This window comes from Cetorhinus maximus, chromosome 19, assembly GCF_964194155.1.
Source record: "Cetorhinus maximus chromosome 19, sCetMax3.hap1.1, whole genome shotgun sequence".
Taxonomy (NCBI): Eukaryota; Metazoa; Chordata; class Chondrichthyes; order Lamniformes; family Cetorhinidae; genus Cetorhinus; species Cetorhinus maximus.
In genome coordinates this window covers 51,637,423-51,657,823 of record NC_135897.1, presented here as the reverse complement: position 1 = coordinate 51,657,823, position 20,401 = coordinate 51,637,423, and the positions used below count along the sequence as shown (strand labels likewise).

Here is a 20,401-nt window from a genome sequence, read left to right as displayed (position 1 = left end):
TTAAAAGCATACACACTGCACCATATGGACTCTTCACAGTCACTCATCATTGTATTCAAATTGTCGATATTGTCTATCTCTGATAATTGAAGTGAAATGGTTTGTTTACAGACAGGTGCTCTTGTCCATAGCTACAGGGGAACAGGAGGAATCTTTGAAGTGTGTTGGAATGCAGCTGGGGATAAAGTGGGTGCAAGTGCATCAGATGGTTCAGTAAGTACCACAAATGACATGCATCTGTATATTAGCAGAATTTAGGGTTAATGAAATTAGAATATATATTATGAAACTAATTTAGACCAATTTTCAAACACTTCCTAGAGTTGTCTCAAAATCAGATTATATTTTCCCTCATTTTTAAAAACACAATCTTTTAAATGAATAGCCTATGGACTTGTCTGGAATATAGTAAAGATCTTACTGTCAACTTTTTCCAATATAAATTCCTGTTTTCAAATTATAATGATAACTGCTAATGTAAGCACATCACACTATAATTATATACCTCTGCCCCTGGAATTACTACCTCAGCTCCTCACCTATACTACAGAGAAACCCTGTTTCCCAAGTCATTGTCCATGTAGTTAGAATATTTATACAAAAAAAGGATAGCATGTATGACTATAAGAGGGGACCATATTGTATCTGTGCATCCTGGTCCAGTTGTTCTCTTTGCTCTAATCTGCTCTCAGCTAAAAGCTGCATTTGGTCTTCATTCAGATCAACTAAATCAACTAGTATATACTGTACAAAAAGAATGAGTAATTAAATTTGAGTTCAATATTAGAAATTGATTGATTTACATACTAAATTTAACTGCATAAGAATAGAAAGAACTTCTTTGGTTCCTCCGTCTGTATAATTTGTACAGTTTACAACTAAATAATGCTTTTTTAAGTACAGTGTCTCCATCTACTGACTATTCTTGAAGTTCATATTTATGTTATTCAAATTGAAAACTAGTCTGAAAGCCTTCTTTCTTCCCATTCTTAAATTTATCCTAAGAGTTCGAAAGAATCCTTCTTTTACAGGCAGATTAGTAAAGGAAATAAAATTGTCAGACAATATTAAAAGCCAGAAAAACGTTCAGATTTGTGTTGGCCTGCGTAACTTGATGAGGATTTCAAGCTATATATTTGGGTAAAATTGGTTTGTTGTGCTGCATTTGAAAAATCCTTCTAATAATTTGCAAGCCAAATATCCAACTTACAATATGTTAGGATGAAACTATGTAGAATGTTAAATCAGGAATATGTTCTCCACTTGTTTGATGCTGGAATGTTAAAGATAAATTGCTGTGTTCTGTTTTGCTATTAGCATACAAGAATTCAAGCAAATGGAATCTGCATTAAGAAAGGATTAGAGACCCTCATACACCATAGGTGTTTTAGTCACTAAACCACCAGGGAATTGGGGCAAATCAGGGACCCAGTGCCTTTGCCCAGTAAACTGTCAGGGACTTAGCAAGACCAGGAATCGATGCATTTACCCAATAAATCATTAGGGAATCAGTGAACCCAGAGATAGACACATGTCTTTTTTTAAAAGAAAGGGCAACTGTAGTCTTTCTGTGCGGATTGCTTTAGTATTTGGTGAGGTGATTCATCCAGTGATATTTTACGTCTGTGGGCTGACAGTTGGCTAATTAGATGTAGCATTTTATTGTAACACTAAGGCACTGAGTATAATTTTTGATCCATTCAATACAAGGCAGATAGAGTAAGGAAGAAACTCTCCTTACCACCAAGAAATCTCACTTCTAATTTCTGCCCATGTAATCCGCCCATTCACAGAGGGATGAATCTTACCTATGTGGGGCAGGCTGGGTGGGGACGGGCACGGAGCGGATCGCTATCTACGATCGGCTGCGTGCCGCCGTTTTACCCAGGTGGGCCATTTAAGGCCCGCCCAGCGTAATAGCGTTCCGTAGCGCTCGGCGCTACCTGTACGGGTGGGGGGAGGAGGGAGAGTCGGGGCCTGTGCTTATGAAGGATGAAAGCCACTGAATTCAGAAGACAATGAGCTCTGAGATCAAGAGGCTGATGGAGAAAAGGCCTGAGCTGGGACATGTTTGTGAAGTAACGAAAATGTACTTATTTATTTTATACAAGCTTCAGGAAACCTCATCCCGCCCGTGGATGAGGTTCCCTGAAAAACGTGAAGGTCGCTTGGGCTCTTCGCCTGTCCGTCAACCTTAAGGTTGGACTGGCAGCATTGTTAACAACTTTAATTGCTTTTTTAATGCCCTTAATAGGCTGTTGACAGTTCGGCGGGCACGCAGCCCCCTTCAGCCCGCTGAATGAAATATCAAAATGACGCAAGGACACACGCCCGACGTCATCGCGCGTCATTTTATGCATCAGCATGTCAGGCCCGCCCCTGTACACCGACGACAATATTCTGCCCATAATGATCTTGCCTGTTGTACTGGACCTGAGCCAATTACTCCTGTCTTCCAGTTTTGTCTCTTGATCTGTCTGACCTATTTCCTCCCTGTCCAGTCATGTCACCTTTCATTTCCCCCCTTTTGGTTACCTTTGTCCATGGCCCACTCTGCTTCTCTGACTTCATACTCTCCTGCTTCAGGCTTAAATTTTCCTTGCATAAGCCCTCAGCTACCATCTGTGCCTCTCTTGGCATTCTCCTAAAGGGCCATCGAACACCTGTCAATTATGAGCAACCCCAACTACCTGTCGTCGTCCTCCATCGACGATCTCACCCAGGACACCTTCTGGAGCCTAACCTCGCCAGCAAAATTTTCCATCTTGCTCACCCCATCTGCCACGAAAACCTCATATTCTACCAGAGATTCTTTGCAGAATTTCCCTTCACTTGTGTGGACAAAATCCATGTGACGCATAATTTTATTGTACGCCGACATCTTGACTGACTGAAAATTGACTATGAGTGGTGATACCATGTACCTTACCATAGTTTTCCCAACTGACTATATATGCCACCACGTACCCTGTCAAAACTGCCATGGTAAGTGATGTGGCCCTTACTGACCAAGCCGCACCTTGTTCACTCCACTGCGCCCCTCCTTTGACAGCATTGTCTGGCTCCACTCCTGAAAGCTCTCCTTTAATAGTTTCATTGTTTACCATGCCCCAAGCATCAACCTGATTTTCCATTCAAGATATTTTTCCTTTTCTCCATCAGCCTCTTTTTCTCAGAGCTCATTGTCCTCTGAATTCAACGGCTCTCATCCTTCATAAGCTATCTATCCGTACAAGGTCTAGATTAATTGCAATCCTGTCATTGTTGATATCTTCCGAATCTCTCTACATCCAGCCTTGATCACTGACAGGACTGTGTACAACTACTTCCTTTATCCCTCAGCACCCGCATTCCTTATTCCAATTCAGTCTTTGGGAAAAGAAAGTCTTGCTCCAACTCATTTACAACTGAGCTTTCAAACTCCCAACTCACAAGCCTCTAATCTTTCAATCACCACGATACATGTGTAGCTGAATTTGCTGTATCAGTCTCTCACCTCTGTTTGTTCCTAGCAATCCTTTACTCTCTCCCATCCTTGCCCTTCTGCCTGGTATAGCCCTGTTTTTACTCCTCTAAGTCCAAAGGGTGCATTTGACATAAAACTGGTTTAGCTTCCTATCATCCGACCTGGCTGGGCCATTTCCAGCACTGTCAAAACCACCTACTACGCCAGAATCATCTCGGAGAGCACATCTCCATTACCAGCCTTCTCTGATAACCCCACTGCCCTGCCTACTCCATCACCATCTAAAACAAGTGAGGAACTCGAGAACCTCTCTATCAAGAAGTTTGATGTGATACCCTCAGCTACCTCTTTTACTTTCTGAGCCAAACCTGCTCCCATACTACACCCTTTCGAAGCCCTGAACCTGTATCTCCATTCATTTTCTCTCCCATGTCTCCTCATTTATCTGGTCCATGAAACCCATCTCAAGATCTCTTGACCCTAATTGCATTAAACTGGTGAACATCTCAATTTCTAATCCTACCCCCCGTTCTAGCTGGCAGTGTAAACGGTTCCTTTGCCTGAGGTGCTCTTTTTTTTTTAAAGCTCTACTTACATCCTCAATCTTATATAAACTCCAGCTTGTACAATACTCTTCTGCTTACACTGTCCTGATCCAAGCCTTACTTGCCCATCACCACTGTCCTCAGTGACTATCTTGGCCTCTGATCTCCCACTGCTTTAAATGTATAGTTCTGGTTCTTGTGCTTCAGTTCCTTAATTGCATCAGACCCATCTCTTTAGCCCACCATTGACAGCTACAACTTTAGCCATCTAGGTCCCGCATCTGGAATTCCCTCCCTATATTTCTTGCCTTTTAAGGACCTTCTTAAAAGTCACCTCTTCAATCAAATTTTGCAGCTCTTAACATCTGTTCTTTTGACTCAGCATTGATTTTCCTCCCATCCCTCTGAACTGTCTTGATATTTATTTTCACTGTTAAAGTCACCATATATATGCAAATTGTTAATGCAATGATAGCAGAAAAAAGCATTAGAGCTAGTGATGAACTGAATTCACTATTTTGCTCCCTTCTGATCCTCAAGCAAGGGTGGTGCTGAAGTTGACACCTTTATTTTAAAATCTCTTGCTGCTTAAGACTTTTTTTTAAAAATCGAGCTTTCGGAGAAATATGCAGCACCTTTTCTGCTGGAAAAACTGAAATAGACAGGTAGGAGTTAGTTTGCCTGCTGAGTTGGAGTTATTGATCATATTTTAGCTGTATTTGTTCGACATGAATTTTGCTGCAAATGTTACATTCACTCATTCAGTGCTGCTTTTGGGAAGATCAAGCTCCATTGGAGATTAAATCACCAACTCTTTCTAGTGTGTGGCCTACAATGACACTTCAATCAGTTGAATAACTCTGAACTCAAATGCACTTAAATTAGATAAGCAACACACTTGAAATTCCTAATGGCTGGTCAGCTGTAGATTTCATTTCTCCCTGGAAAATCAAAATCTAAGGGTTGGATACTTAAATCATTAGAAATGGGGAAAGAAAGGCCTCAAATGTTCAAGATATTAATATAAATGTGTTTTGATATAACACATGATGAATACAATTTCACAAGATAGAATTGTAGCTTGTTTTTTCTGATTACATTGAAAACTCAAATTGTTTACACTTGGCAAAGTAAATATTTATATTCTAATGCCATGACCTTTAAACCAACTTCCCAAAATCCAAGATTGGCTGTGTCATTGGATCAAGCGTGCAATTTTGTTGCTGTATCTAATTTCCTAGAATTCCCTGATGGCCAAAATTGGATTAATATCCTTGCCCATTATTTAACCAAGTGCCTGTTTAACCAGTAGAGGAACAGAAACTGAACATTGGTGTGTCTGAGTCTTGGCTGGACAGGTTTTGTTTTGCTGGTAAGGTGAAAATCCTATACAATGAATTTACCTAGGAGAACAATGAAGTAATTATCTCTTTTTTGCCATGAAAATAAACACAATGCAAGATTAAAACTTCACTGCTGGGCTGGCACTGAACCATTCCGGCTGGCTCTCACCCTGCCTGAGATGCTCTCCTGCTACTAAATGATATCCATCCTATTGCTTTCTGTTTCCCATGGCTGTCGACTACATTGCTGCACCCTTTCTTCAGACAGCGGCCGTCACTTTGTACAGGGTTGGACTTGTTCCTCAGGCTTTTTGATTTTGTATGCTCTTTGCTGCATTACAGATGTTACTTGGACCCAATCCCTTGGTCATTAATTGATGTTATTCCCAGTTGACTCCACTCTATTGATAAATGGACCATCTCATTACAGCCTCCTAGCCCATGGAATTTAACTTTTGTTGTTTCCCTTTTACCCACAGTTTACGACTATGCCAGTTTATCTCCCGTTGTTATTTTGGGCCCATCTCCCTTTTTCCCCTCATTCCATTTCTCCCCTCTGTTACTTCACTATTCTTGGGCCCTACCCCAACCCAACACTATTCCTCAGTTTGCCTACACTTCCTGCTTCCATACTGATTTGAGTACCCCATGAACAATCCCCTGGCTACCCTCCGAGCACCTCTCATTGCTCTCCAAAGGACACATTGCCCCGTTTTCCTCTCTTCCTGATTTTCCTGATCACATGTTCACTGAAGGCTAACTTCATCAACTTGTTCTTCATTCTGCTCACACCACCCACAGCAGCAGATTCAGGCTCTGTACTGCCCTTGGCTTTCCATTGCAACAATACCTCTGAAGCTGTTGATTTGCTCAACCATTTATTTGTCTCAACTTTTAATGCCTTGCCTTCCCTGTAAAACCTTCACTGTCTCCCATCCTGGTCATTCCCCTGGCATGGCCCCAGCCTTGGTCCCCTGTTCAAGTAGTGCAAATTTAAGCATGATGATGCTCACCTGGTTTAGCCATTCATCGCTAATATTGATCCATTATTTTGCCCCTCCTCTTCCTCAGCCATATGCTGCCCTTTGGGAACATTATCTGAAGTGTTCCACATCTCTACCTTTCTCAACCCTTTCATTGCCTCTATGATGTCAGACTGCTGATCCGACATCTTAGATATGACATAATATCTTGCAGCTAAGTGGAGAAAATTTCCTTTGACTTCACCATAAATTCCATTCTCTTCCCAACAAGTCATCCCTTTCCCTGACCAGAGTTGCAAGCTGAACCAGACTGTTCACAGCCTTCATGTCCTGTTCAACTCCAAGCTAAGCTCCCAAGTTCAAATTCTCTGTCATAATCCCCACCTATTTCCATCTCCCCCTTCCTCTGCCGTTGCTTCAGCCTATCTGCCACTGAAACCCTAATTCATGCTGTTATCCCCCGCAGACTTGATTACTCCAGCTCTTCTAACCAGCCTCCAATACACCGGCCTCTTAACTTCACAGTCAAACTATCATAACTTTCCTCAATGACCTGCATTGGCACTCAGTTCCCCAGCACCTCAAATTTATTATCTTATCCTTGTGTTTGAAACCTTTCATGGCTTCATCAATTCTGAGATCCCACTGTCTGAAATTCCTTCCTAAACTTCGCTATCAAGTGCCAAAATCAAGTACTTATGGCCAGGTACCAAATAAAATGTGCTTTAACTCTCCATGATAATTTCCAATTAGCAGTCATACATTTGACCTTTCTGTTTGGGATTCTCGTGTATAGGTGGTTTTGTGCTTTGGACCCCACCCATGTGGTTGGAAGTGGGTTGAGATTGCACAACCCCAGCTCATGTCAGACTGCTGCACTTGGTAGAGAGAAAATTGGGACTTATCAGTCTAGGCTGGATTTCAACTCGGGTCCATGTGTGTTGGACTCGCTTCAATCACGTCTTATTTTAATAGTGAAAGAAGTTTCACTCATAAGTTATTTAGATTTATAAATGCATATTTGTTAATATATTTAAAAGTGTTTGGTGGGTGTTTCTACAAATAAAAATCTCAATCATAGGGCATATGTGCTAAAAGAGAATGTGTAGTGATTTAATAAAACTGCAGAGTGAATTTACATTATACATTTTCTCTTAAAGGTTTGTGTGTTAGACCTCCGGAAATAGCGCTGCTAGCTGGAAGCCATGGACCGACAATGAATGTGTACATAGCCAAAACGACTGTCCCTGCCCCATGCACTGCTACAGTCTCACTTGAACCATGGCCAGTCCACTACAGCCAAAACAAGTCAGAATGCAAAACCCAGGACAACTGAGCCCTGATGTGAAGAGTACCCTGACTGCTTAATGCTGGAAGCTCCACCCACAAAGAAAAGTCGACCTTTCTTGAAGGTTTAAAACAACTTGAAATAAGACTTGACATGAGACCATATGTGTACCAAAATGGAAAGATAATATCAGAGGACAAAAATATCTTTTATTTTTTTGGTCCAGAGTCTATGTAGAATGAGTTATCTTGTCAGCAGTTCAGCAGATCTGTGTGCAGACATATCAGCTTCTTTCAATCAGCAGCAAATAGTTTGTTCCCTTGTTTTAAACATTGTTTTATCACTTTAGTTTACAGTTGCATGATGTAGGAGAGTGACTGTATCTTGTTTATCTTGTTTTTTTTCCTACTGACACTTAACACACAACTAGAAAAAAACTTTTTTATGGATACTATAAGCAAAATAACTGTATTTGGTATGTTTTTGGTACATTTTGTGGCTCAACAAACTAATATGTGGGGAAATATGAAACCGCTCCAAAATTCAACATAAAATTAGTTTCATTCTACATCAGTCATAGGTAACAAGCTGTGGTTTACAGGTGATGTGGCTAAAATGTAGTAGTTTCTTAATGGGGACATGATTCTGCCGATTTATGAGAATTAAACAAATGGGCACAAAGAAAGAGAATCGATGCAGGGATGCATCCCATTGCTTTAAGACCATAGTTTGCATATGGTTGGATTGTGCACTATTGATAGAGCAGCTTATAGAATTTTGAAAGATAACTTTTCTGGACAGAGAATTATTACTGTTACTCTACTTATTCTTTGGTAGAACTACAGGCATAAATTTCACAGCAAGGTTCCAGTATTAAGGACTGATGTCTCGTAAGCAATGTTTTTAAAAACCTATCCAGTGCAATGAGATAAACCTCCCTCCCCCTCCCTCTGCCATTGGGCAGAAATCATGCAGGCATATGTTTTACGTTAATGCTAAGATAAGGGTTGACTTTGCTTTAATTTTCTTTCCTTGGTGCTCATGTATTACACATGGGTTCATCTTGGCTCAGCCCTCTAAAGTACTTGCACTTGCTGTATTGTTCAGTAAAGTACAGGTAGTATAATTGCAATAGCTTTTTTTAGAATAAAAGTATATTCTATAAAGTATAGCATATCTGAGCTTTTAAACCTCAGGGGACCCTTCTTCAGATGATGAAGTGGTTAAACAAATATTTCTGCTACAAGATGCTCAATTACTTTTTCACACGAAGAAATGACGTTTGAGGTTTCAAATCCTTAGATTTAATGCATTGTAAAATGTTAGTCTAAAAAAGGTATTCTTCTATTTCCCATATCCCATGCAACAACAGATCAATGAAATGAGGTTACTGTTGCAAAGACTTTATACCACCACTTCAAACTTGATCTGTTTTCCAACTCATTAAAAATGCAAGGTCAGTTGCTTTTTTGTTTAAATAGAAATATGAGTAAGAATAATTTCTGCACAAATGTTGGATTTTTTGTCCTTGGAGTAAAGTCTGTTGTTAATCTGAATCTAATCTAATCATTTAGAACTGATTATAGGTAACGTGGTGTAATCAAATAGCTGCTATTCCAGATATTCCAGTGTCTGCATCACTGAAGTTGACCAACAAGTTCAGAATAGCTCCTAGATGTTCATTATGGGCTATTTGTCAAATGTAGATAAATTATTAGGCAGCTTTATCACATTTGTAAGAAAAAACCCATTGGTTATGTTATTTACTAGCCTTTTGTTAAATTGCGTCATATTAAGGTGATGAATGAGACTGGTTTTATCATTCTTTCAAGCTCTGCCCTTTGTAAGTTTGTTGCGAAGTCCAAGTTAAATTAAAAACCCTTGCATTCCCCTCCAATTAAAAAGGACGCATAAAGCATCTGCTACTATATGTTGACCTAAAGAACTAATGCTTGGATAGGTGAGCCCTAGCCAGTTTTTAAATGAGCAGTTAAAACCTTTCATTTAAATCTTTTAAAAAGTATACATCGATGGCACAACATTTGAGAGCTCACAAATACAGTGGTAAACAGACCAGAAGCAATTTTTTAAAAAAAAATGAAAACAAGATATAAGTAGCTTTCCAACTGCTGTTTTTTGACACTGCCAAGGGTAGAGGTGTAAGAGCAATTTTGATTACCTAATTTAATTATCTAACTTCACATTTTGGATTGGAAAATTAAAAAAAAGTTGGCAGTCATTTAAATGTGATAGTCCAAAAATGGGGTAGCAGTAGAGCCTCTCGCCTGAAGGTGAAGATTTATCTGAATGGGTGTTTACAGCAGCCAGATATTGTATGGATGGCAACACTTTCTTTTCAAAAATAGGTCTGTTCTTACCAATTGTTCTAAGGGCATCCATACTTTAATGATCTGAGGCTCCTATTCACATCTGCTAGAACTTTGGGAAACTCATAACAGCAAAGTCATCACAATAAATTATACACACAACATTGTTTGAACTAACTAAAGTCAGACATTATTACACATAAAACATTGATCAAATGCATAACCATTTCCAATAATATGAATTAAAAGCTGCTTCCCTTGCTCAAGTCAATATTGATTGAATACTCTGATAAAACTGTTGCTCATTTGTTCCATTGCAAGTGCTGTTTTAGGAAGGGCTGCAAATGAAACTAGATAGTTGAAGCAAGTGAAGTATTTAGGTTGGTGAAGACAGCATTAGGTGCATTCAGTGCTCAAGAATGACTAGCATAAAAGGATGATTTCAGGGGCTAGCGTTACAACTCTAGCACTGGATTTACATGTCTGCATCATTTCTACAGTTCTCACAAATTAAGATTTTAAAAATTGTGAACCTGTAAACCAGGCCATGAAAGTTTTTTTCTACTCTTTGAACTCTTTATTGTTCTGTTTTTATTTGTACCTGTTAAAAAGACTGATTTTTGATGTACCATACTGTCCTGGACCATGTAAATATCACCTGATAATGTATTTAGGTTCCACATTACATTAATAATTTTCCCTTTTCCACCCTCCCAACCCTCCTTCCACCACCTCACCTTACAAGTATCACCACCAAGGCACATCTTCTGTTGCAGCTTCCCTTTGCATCGTATTGATCTGACAACCATAATTTGCATCAGATCTGAAAGAGGTCCAGAATAAAATATATTTTGATATTACATTATTGTTGTCTTTTTGGGCTTCGTATATTTAGCTTTTGGTTAGTAAAATTAAAATTAACTCTTGCATGTTAAAAGGCCTCAATGGTAAAATAATTTAACAGTAAATGTTGCTGTTAGTCCTTTGAGGAATGCTAAAATAGAAGAATATGTTTGGCAATTCTGATTTGAGGCTATAAACTTTTTTATGATCCTTTTTTATTAATATGGAGATTGTTAAAATAACTCTACCTGCCTGTTCAGCTCCTTTGTGATGCAATCAAAAGGGCGCTTTCTATTTGGCTACTAGAATTCATTGGAGTCACTGCTTTGAAGCTGTCTAACCCTGGGAAATCATGTTACCATCTAGGAATATTTGATGTTCAGAGAGACTTGGCTATGCTGGTACAAGGAACTCAGATTACATCAAGCAATTAGGAAGGCAAATGGTATGTTGGTCTTTGTTGCAATATGATTGGTGTATAAGAATTAAGAAGTCTTGCTACAATGGTACAGAGCTTTGGGAGAACACATCTGGAGTACTTTGTGCTGTTTTGGTTTCCATATTTAAGAAAGGATATACTTGCATTGGAGGCAGTACAGCGAAGGTTCATTGGATTGGTGTCTGGGATGAGAGGGTTGTCCTGTGATGAGGGTGAGTAAATTGGGTCATGTTCTCTGGAGCTTGGAAGAGTGAATGGTGATCTCATTGAAACCTACAAAATTCTGAAGGGCTTGACAGGATAAACGCTGAGTTTTTGTTTCCACTGGCTGGGGAATCTACATCACGGGGGCACAGTCTCAGGATAAAGGGTTTATCATTTTTTAAATTCATTCACGGGATGTGGGCTTTACTGGCAGGGCTAGCATTTATTGCCTACCCCTAGTTACCCTTGAGAGGGTGGTGCTGAGCTGCCGCCTTGAACTAACCTGTGGTGTAGGTACACCCACAGTGCTGTTAGGAAGTGAGTTCCAGGATCTTGACCCAGCGATAGTGAAGGAGCAGCAATATATTTCCAAGTCAGGATGGTCACTGACTTGGAGGGGAACTTGCAGGTGGTGGTGTTCCTATCTATCTGCTGCCCTTGTTATTCTAGATGGTAGTGGTCGTGGGTTTGGAAGGTGCTGTCTAAGAAGCCTCGGTGAATTCCTGCAATGCATCTTGTAGATGGTACACACTGCTGCTACTGTGCATCGGTGGTGGAGGGAGTGATTGTTTGTGGATGTGGTGCCAATCAAGCAGGCTGCTTTGTCCTGGACGGTGTCAAGCTTCTTGAGCGTTGTGGGAGTTGCACTCATCCAGGCAAGTGGGGAGTATTCCATCACACTCCTGACTTGTGCCTTGTAGATGGCGGACAGGCTTTGGGGAGTCAGGAGGTGAGTTACTCGCCACAGGATTCCAAGCCTCTGACCTGCTCTTGTAGCCACAGTATTAATATGGCTGACCCAGTTCAGTTTCTGGTCAATGATAACCCCCCAGGATGTTGAAAGTGGGAGATTCAGTGATGGTAATGCCATTGAATGTCAAGGGGTGATGGTTAGATTCTCTCTTGTTGGAGATGGTCATTGCCTGGCACTTGTGTGGCAAGAATGTTATTTGCCACTTGTCAGCCCAAGCCTGGATATTGTCCAGGTCTTGCTGCGTTTGGACATGGACTGCTTCAGTATCTGAGTCGTCGCAAATGGTGCTGAGCATTGTGCAATCATCAACTAAAATCCCACTTCTGACCTTATGATGATGGAAGCAGCTGAAGATGGTTGTGCCTAGGACACTACCCAGAGGAACTACTGCAGTGATGTCCAGGAGCTGAAATGACTGACCTCAAACAACCATAACCATCTTCCTTCGTGCTAGGCATGACTCCAACCAGTGGAGAGTTTTCCCCTGATTCTCATTGACTCCAGTTTTGTTAAGGCTCCTTGATGCCACACTCAGTCAAATGCGGCCTTGATGTCAAGGGCAGTCGCTCTCACATCACCTCAGGAGTTCAGATCTTTTGTCCATGGTTGAACCAATGCTGTCAGGAGCTGAGTGACCCTGGCGGAACCCAAACTGGGCGTCAATGAGCAGGTTATAGCTAAGCAAATGCCGCTTGATAGCACTGTTAATGACCCCTTCCATTACTTTACTAATGATCGAGAGTAGAATGATAGGGCAGTAATTGGCTGGGTTGGATTTGTCCTGCTTTTTGTATACAGGACATACCTAGGCAATTTTCCACATAGCCAGGTAGATGCCAGTGTTGTAGCTGTACTGGAACAGCTTGGCTAGGGGCGTGGCAAGTTCTGGAGCATAAGTCTTCAGTACTATTGCTGAATATTGTCAGGGCCCATAGCCACTTCTTGATCTCACATGGAGTGAATCGTACTGACTGAAGACTGGCATCTGTGACGCTGGTGACCTCTGGTGGAGACAGAAATGTATCATCCACTCGGCACTTCTGGCTGAAGATTGTAGCAAATGCTGCAGCCTTATCTTTTGCACTGATGTGCTGGGCTCCCCCATCATTGAGGATGGGGATATTTATGGAGCCACCTCCTCCAGTAAGTTGTTTAATTGTCCACCACCATTCATGACTGGATGTGGCAGGACTGCAGAGCTTAGATCTGATTCGTTGGTTATGGAATCATTTAGCTTTGTCTATCATTTGCTGCTTATGCTGTTTGGCATGCAAGTAGCCCTGTGTTATAGCTTCACCAGGCTGACACCTCATTTTTAGGTATGCCTGTTGCTGCTCCTGGCACTTTTTATTGAAGCAGGGTTGATCCCCTGGCTTGGTGGTAATGGTAGATTGGGGGATATGCTGGGCCATGAGGTTACAGATTGTGTTCGAGTACAATTCTGCTGCTGCTGATGGTCCACATCGCTCATGAATGCCCAGACTTGAGTTGCTAGACCTGTTCGAAACCTATCCCATTTAGCGGAGTGGTAGTGCCACACACACGGTGGAGGGTATCCTCAATGTGAAGGCGGGACTGAGATGAGAAATCCCTTCATTCAAAGGGTTGTGAATGTTTGGAATTCTCTTCCTCAGAGGGTTTTGGATGCCCTGTTGTTGACTATATTTAAGGGTGGGGGTAGACAGGTAATCAAGGAATATGGGGCTACGGGTGGCAAAGTGGAGTTGAAGCCCAAGATTAACCATGATTGTATTGAATGGCGGAGCAGATTTGATGGGCCATATGGTCTACTTCTGCTCCTATTTCGTGTTCTTGTGGAATACGCAAATAATTTACAGGTAAAGATCTTGAGTGACGGGAAATTGTAAATTAACAATCAATTACTCATACTACAGGAACATCATGCAGTATGAGGGTATAATAAGTATTGTGTAAAGTGAGGCACCCCTTTACCTTTCTATATGATTTTCAGAGTTTCTGTGTCACTCCAGGCATCACAGCTTGCATGAAGTGACAGTTGAGCCAACCCTTAAGATAGTGATAATTCCACAGGCCCCAGACACCCTCTGGAACTTTGTCAAGTGACCATTCTTAATGTATGAGATTAAATTGGAGATATTACAGGCTATTTATTTGACCATAGCCAAATTGTGCTCTCTCCTCATGTGACCTCTGCACATATATGTTGTAGCAGGGATACTTGCCATGTCTTTGATCTCTGGTCCAGAAGTTAACAACGGTAATTGTAGTGTCCTAGCTGCCCTAGTTGAAAACAACAAATTCATCATATACCAGCAATCAAACCAGCAACATTCTTGGTCCATATTGCTTAGGTTCATGCAAGTAGGCAATGCAATTACCAACTGAGCTATGTAGAACTCTGCAATTACTGAATATTTCTCCAGCTATTATACGTAATTCTGCTTATATAACTTAGACACTGAGTTGCAGATTTTGGAAACATGGGCCTGAATTTTCAGCTTGGCAGGTAGGCGCGATTGGCTGGGAAATGGACCGCCGACTGCGATAGGCCCCCTACTGCGATTTCACGCTGGCTGGCCAATTAACGGCCAGCCAGCATGAAATGCACACTGATAAGCTCAGCACTGCCAGGGTGGAGGTGGGCAGAGGGTGGGCGATGATGTCAACGTGGGTGTGGGTCAGCACTGACAGCTCCCTGAAGGCAGAGAACTGCCTCGGAGCCGAAGACCTGAAAAGGCAAAAATAAAGGTTTCCAAAACTGATAAAAGTGTCCATGCATCATAATCAATCACCTGAAAATATAGCTAATGAAAATGCTGTCCGTAGAAATTTATTTATATTTTATTTCATCATGGAAATCTCATCCCGCCCATGGATGAGGTTTGATGTTAAATGTGAAGGCCATCTGGCCAATTGGCCCATCTGCCAACTATTAGGTTGGACGGGCAATGAAAAAGCGGAGTCAATTGTGCCATTAATGGGCTTTATTGCCCTCTTAATTGTTGACGGGCGTGCTTCTGACTTTTGCATGTGCCCACCGACTGAAATATCGCCCGAGCATGGGATGACATCATCTCGCGCTATTTGACACCCAATCGGGCCGGGCATGAACCCACCAGCGAGGTGTACAATTCAGCCCATGTTATCAGCATAGGCTAACTATATAAGTTAATTTAACCAGAATAGAGATATAATGCATTTTCGGATTTTGAAGCCCAGATTAAGCCAGGAAAATGTCACCTGGAGGATTTCTGTTAGTTATTTGAAACCATATACGTGTTGAGGAACTTGCATCATTTTGATTTAGAGTCTGAAAATGTAATGGCATCCTTTATTCTTATGCAAGTGCAGAAAGTTTGTGATAATTAAAAAAAATTGCTAGGTTGCTATATGGTGACTATGGTATAAAAATGAAGCATTCCATTACTTTTGCTCAAAATTAATGTTGCTATAATTAGCATTGTATTTTCTTGCCACTCATTTGTCAAAACTACTGTACATGTTGCTTTTTCAAAGCAATTTGTCCTTGACTATATATTCTCCCTATGTCATAGCTGTGGGAAATGATTCATATTTTCAGTAACCAAAGCTTTACCGCCCAACACCACTCATGGGAAGACCATAATGATAATTAATCGTATTTTATAGGGAGATCATGTTTACAGCTTAAGGTTGCCTTACTGACTTCTTGTAGCGCAATCTGTCCTGACCCAAATATTACTTGCCTTAATTGAGTTTTTAGACAAAGTAAAGTATTTGTTGCAACTTATTCAACCATATGTAGTATAATTACATTGTGCTGGATTACTGCCAGTAGTAAAATGCACATTGAACATTTCCGCATTTAGACAAATTCAGGCAAGATTTGGAAAATTGTAGATGCAATTCTATATGTGGCGTCACCATTGAGTTCTAAAGCGTTAAAACAGCTTTATAAATAACTGCCATTTGTTGTCTAGATACATCCCAACAGATTTTGACCTCGTTGATGATAGTCTCAGGGTGACTGAATTATTTTGCTCCAAGATCAATAATGACAAAATGTTTACTTTCTACCTTCGTCATTGACAATATGTATATTATTGATATATTTTTGCATTTCTGATGACAAACTTGCATTTCTCCAGTACTTCTTAATTCATCAATCCTTTAGAACTTTACTAGAAGTATTCTTTCAACATATATATTTAAGAATAGTGTTAAAAGCAGAAGATTAGAGAAAAGCTCCCTGAATGTTGCTGATTTACACCACCTCCCCTGCCCCCACCCCCACCAAAAAGAACACCAGAGTCTTAACCATTTAACACATTGCCTTTTATTTATTGGCCAATTTTCAGCTATTTTGTTAATTCCATGAGCCCAATTCTTCCTTTATAATGTTTTCTGAAGATCCAATTATTTTTGATTCATTTAATTATCCCATTACATACATTAGAATATTTGTAAGACCCTCATAATTTATTTTTGTTCTGAAGCAATGAAAACGTTCTACACATTTTAGATAAACATTAGGCATGCTTCCAAATTTCAGCATTTTTCACTGATCTTTTAACTTCCATATTCCTGTGTTTCATTTTTGATTATTGGAACTCTTTATTATTCTTCATTTGTGTACATCTCCTATATTTGGTAAGTTTAGGAAGAGCTACAGATCTTTAATTATCTCTCAACTTTCCTTGGGGATTACTTTGGTCCCAGAAGACCTTTAATGCTTTCCTCTTCATTTACAATTGAATGCATGATAGACATCATTACCATAACCAGTTTATTGCTGCCAGTTCTAGATAACCAATAATATTTCTACCCATCCTAAAGGATTCATCTGCATACATAACTAAAGTAATTTTATCCTATTTGGCATTACTATGTTCTTTGTTATCTCTTCCCTCTACTAATTAATTAGTTTCTTCACTGTAACATATTCACCATAGTTCCTCATCATGAACTGTTTTTGAGATTTATTGTCTACATCTAGAAGTTATGGATGTCTCATTTTGGCTCACCCAAAATTCAGTGCATGAATCGGTCGAGTTTATTTTCATATTTACACCACCAAAACTAACATCTCTTTAGGATAAGTAATGCACTCAAAATTAGGGGCATTTAAGTATGTGAAATGCAAGTTATCTAGTTAAATGTTGTTAATTGGCAGAATTATTCATTGAGATTACATGGAATTGTACATTGCACAGAAATGGACCATTTAACTACCATGTGCTGGTGTTTATACTCCACACGATTCTTCAGCCATTCTATCTACTCATTTCAGCCTTGCAGCATATCTTTCTATTCCCCTTTCTCTCGTGTAGTTGCCTAATTTCATTTTGAAAGCCTCCAAACTATTTGCCTCATCCACTTCCTATGGTAGTGAGTTCCACATTAGTAACTATTTTGTACTTATGGACCCTAGTTCTGTCTTCGCTAAGGAGGGGGATTATGCAGGTATTCTAGTTAAGAGGATTGTGAAATATTAGATACAATAAGCAAAAATGAGAGAAGTAGCATGGGAGGGACTGACCTTCTTGAAGCTGGATAAATCAGAAGGACCGATGGTTTGTATCCCAGACTGTTAAAGGAAGCCAGGGAGGAAATATCAGATGCTCTGAGAATCATTTTCCAATCCTCACTAACTACAGGCAAGGTACCAGAGGATTGGCGGTTTCCAAACGTAGTACCATTATTTAAAATGGGTGCCAGAAAATTATAGGCCAGTCAGCCTGACATCAGTGGTGGGCAAATAATTGGAATCAATTCTAAGAGCCAGGATAAACTGTCACTTAGGCACGGATTGATCAGTCAGCATGGTTTTGTTAGGGGAAGATCGTGTCTTACTAACTTAATCAAATTTTTTGAGGAAGTAACATAGAGGATTGACGAGGGCAGTGGATGTGGTCTACATGGATTTTAGTAAGGCATTTGACAAAGTCCTACGTGGCAGACTGGTCAGAAAAGTGAGATCCTATGGAATACAGGGGAAGGTGGCGAGTTGGATCCAAAATTGGCTCAGCGACGGGAAACAGAGGGTAATGGTTAATGTATATTTTTGCAAATAGAGATAAGTTTCCAGTGGCGTTCCACAGGGCTCAGTGTTGGGGCCCTTGTTGTTTGTTGTATGTATTAATGATTTGGACTTAAATGTGGGAGGTGTGATTGAGAAATTGCAGCTGACACAAAAATGGGCTGTCTGGTTGATAGTGAAGAGGATATCTGTTGTCTCCAGAATGATATCAATTGTTTGGTTGAGTGGGTGGAAAAGTGGCAAATGGAATTCAATCCAGAAAAGTGTGAGGTAACGCATTTGGGGAGGGCAAACAAGCAAAGGAATACTCAATAAACGGGAGGATATTGAGAGGGCTTGAGGAAGTGAGTGCCAGTCCACAGGTCCCTGAAGGTGGCAGGACAGGTGGAAAAGATGGTAAAGAAAGCATATGGAAGGATTTCCTTTATTGGACGTGATATTGAATACAAAAGCAGGGATATAATGCTGGAACTGTATAAAGCAATGGTTAGGTCGCATTACAGGAAGGACATAATTGTCTTGGCTTGAGTACAAAGGAGGTTTGCAAGAATGTTGCCAGGGCTTGAACCTTGCAGTTATGAGGAAAGATTGGATAGGCTAGGGTTGTTTTCCTTAGAACAGAGGTGGCTGAGGGGTGACCTAATTGAGGTGTACAAAATTATGAGGGGGCCTAAATAAGAAAATACCTAATTCCCCTAACTGAGGGATCAATTACCAAGAGGCATAGGTTTAAGATGATTGGTAGAAGGATTAGAGGGGACATGAGGAAAAACACTTTCACCCAGAGGGTGGTGGGCTCTGGAATTCACTGCCTGGATTGGTGGTTGAGGCTGAAATGCTCGACTCATTTAAAAGGTACCTGGATCTGTGCCTGAAGTGATGTAACCTGCAAGGCTATGGACCAAGTACTGGAAAGTGGGATTAAAATGAATGGCTAGTTTCTTTTTTGGCCAGCGCAGACACGATGGGCTGAATGGCCTCTTTCTGTGCCATAACATTACTATGGTTCTAGTTTTGGATTGTAGGAGGTCTTGTGGCACAGTGGGTAGGGTCCCTTCCTCTGAACCAGAAGCTCCAGGATCAAGCTCCACTCTAGGACTTCATGGCCAAGGAAGTTGCGTTCATAATACAGTGAGAGCATGAGAGACTCCTGGTCAGCTATGTGATGGAAAGAAATTGGAGCCTCTACCATCAGTATCCTTAGCTCTAGACTACAACATGCATGTAAAAGTGTATGTTGCCACAGCAACTTGGACTCCTCAAAGGGCTGGAAGCTCAGGTGTCTGGACAGCCAATGTGGATCTGATTGGTGCCAACAGCATGGGGTGGTTTTGAGACATGCCTCCTTGCCCTACCTGTGGTGGAGATCATGGCACTGAGGGTCAGGCTTGCCTTCAGGCATAGAACTCAAAAAGAAGCAGTAGTTTTAAATTCTTCCACAAATGGTAACATCTACCTTGTACAGCCCATTTATAATTTTAAAAATGTATCAAGTCTCCCCTAAATCTCTTTCCTAAAGAAAAATGCCCCAGCATGTTCCACCTTTCGTGACATCTATGGTCTCTGAGTTCTGGTACCAATCTTAGATTTTTTTTTACATTTTCTCCAGTGCTTCACTATCTTTTTTACAGAATGAAAACTAGAGCTGTTGATAGTACTCTTAAGTGTGGCCTGACCAGGCTTCTCTGCATGTTTAACATAACTTCATTTTCTTTGAGTTCTGTATCCCTAGAAATAAATCCCAGTGCTTTTTGTGCACTTTTAATTGCTTTGCTGACCTGCAGTGCTGTTTTTTTTAATTTGCTTACCTATATACCTAGATCTCTTTGCTCTTCTACCCCTCTCAGTTTCTTATTCTGTAAGGTGTAGGTGATGTTTCTGTTTTTCCTACCTCCATGGATCACCTTACATTTCTGCTCAAGTTAATTTACCACTTAACTGCCCAGTCTGCAAGTTTTTAATGTCTTGTATTATGTTGCATTTTTCAAATATGTCATAGTAAGTGAGCATCAAATAGCTTCACTTAGCTCATGAGCTGCTTTATAGTAATCCATGCTGTGATGTATGCTAAGAAAATTACTGTTTTGGATGGAATTGCACTTAATACTAGATTTTAAAAAATACTATATCAGGACAAATGTCTGCCTTAATGGTGCAATAATATGCAAGTTGTGGACTGTGTATGTTTCCTATTGACTGTAATGATAA

General features: G+C 40.5%; 2 protein-coding genes across 6 annotated transcripts in view; one reads left to right on the top strand and one right to left on the bottom strand.

The window, feature by feature from the left end:
• Positions 1 to 10,812, top strand: part of tbl1xr1a (TBL1X/Y related 1a) — a 194,653-nt gene extending 183,841 nt beyond the window's left edge. For all 5 annotated transcript variants that reach the window (XM_078563841.1, XM_078563836.1, XM_078563840.1 and 2 more), the window contains 2 exons: positions 112 to 213; positions 7,498 to 10,812. In XM_078563841.1, the coding sequence (XP_078419967.1) occupies positions 112 to 213; positions 7,498 to 7,524 (129 nt within the window). In that variant the 3' untranslated portion in view covers positions 7,525 to 10,812. The remainder of the gene's footprint in view (positions 1 to 111; positions 214 to 7,497) is intronic.
• Positions 1 to 20,401, bottom strand: part of LOC144693794 (uncharacterized) — a 456,645-nt gene that overhangs the window by 23,720 nt on the left and 412,524 nt on the right. The gene's annotated exons all lie outside the window — the stretch shown is intronic.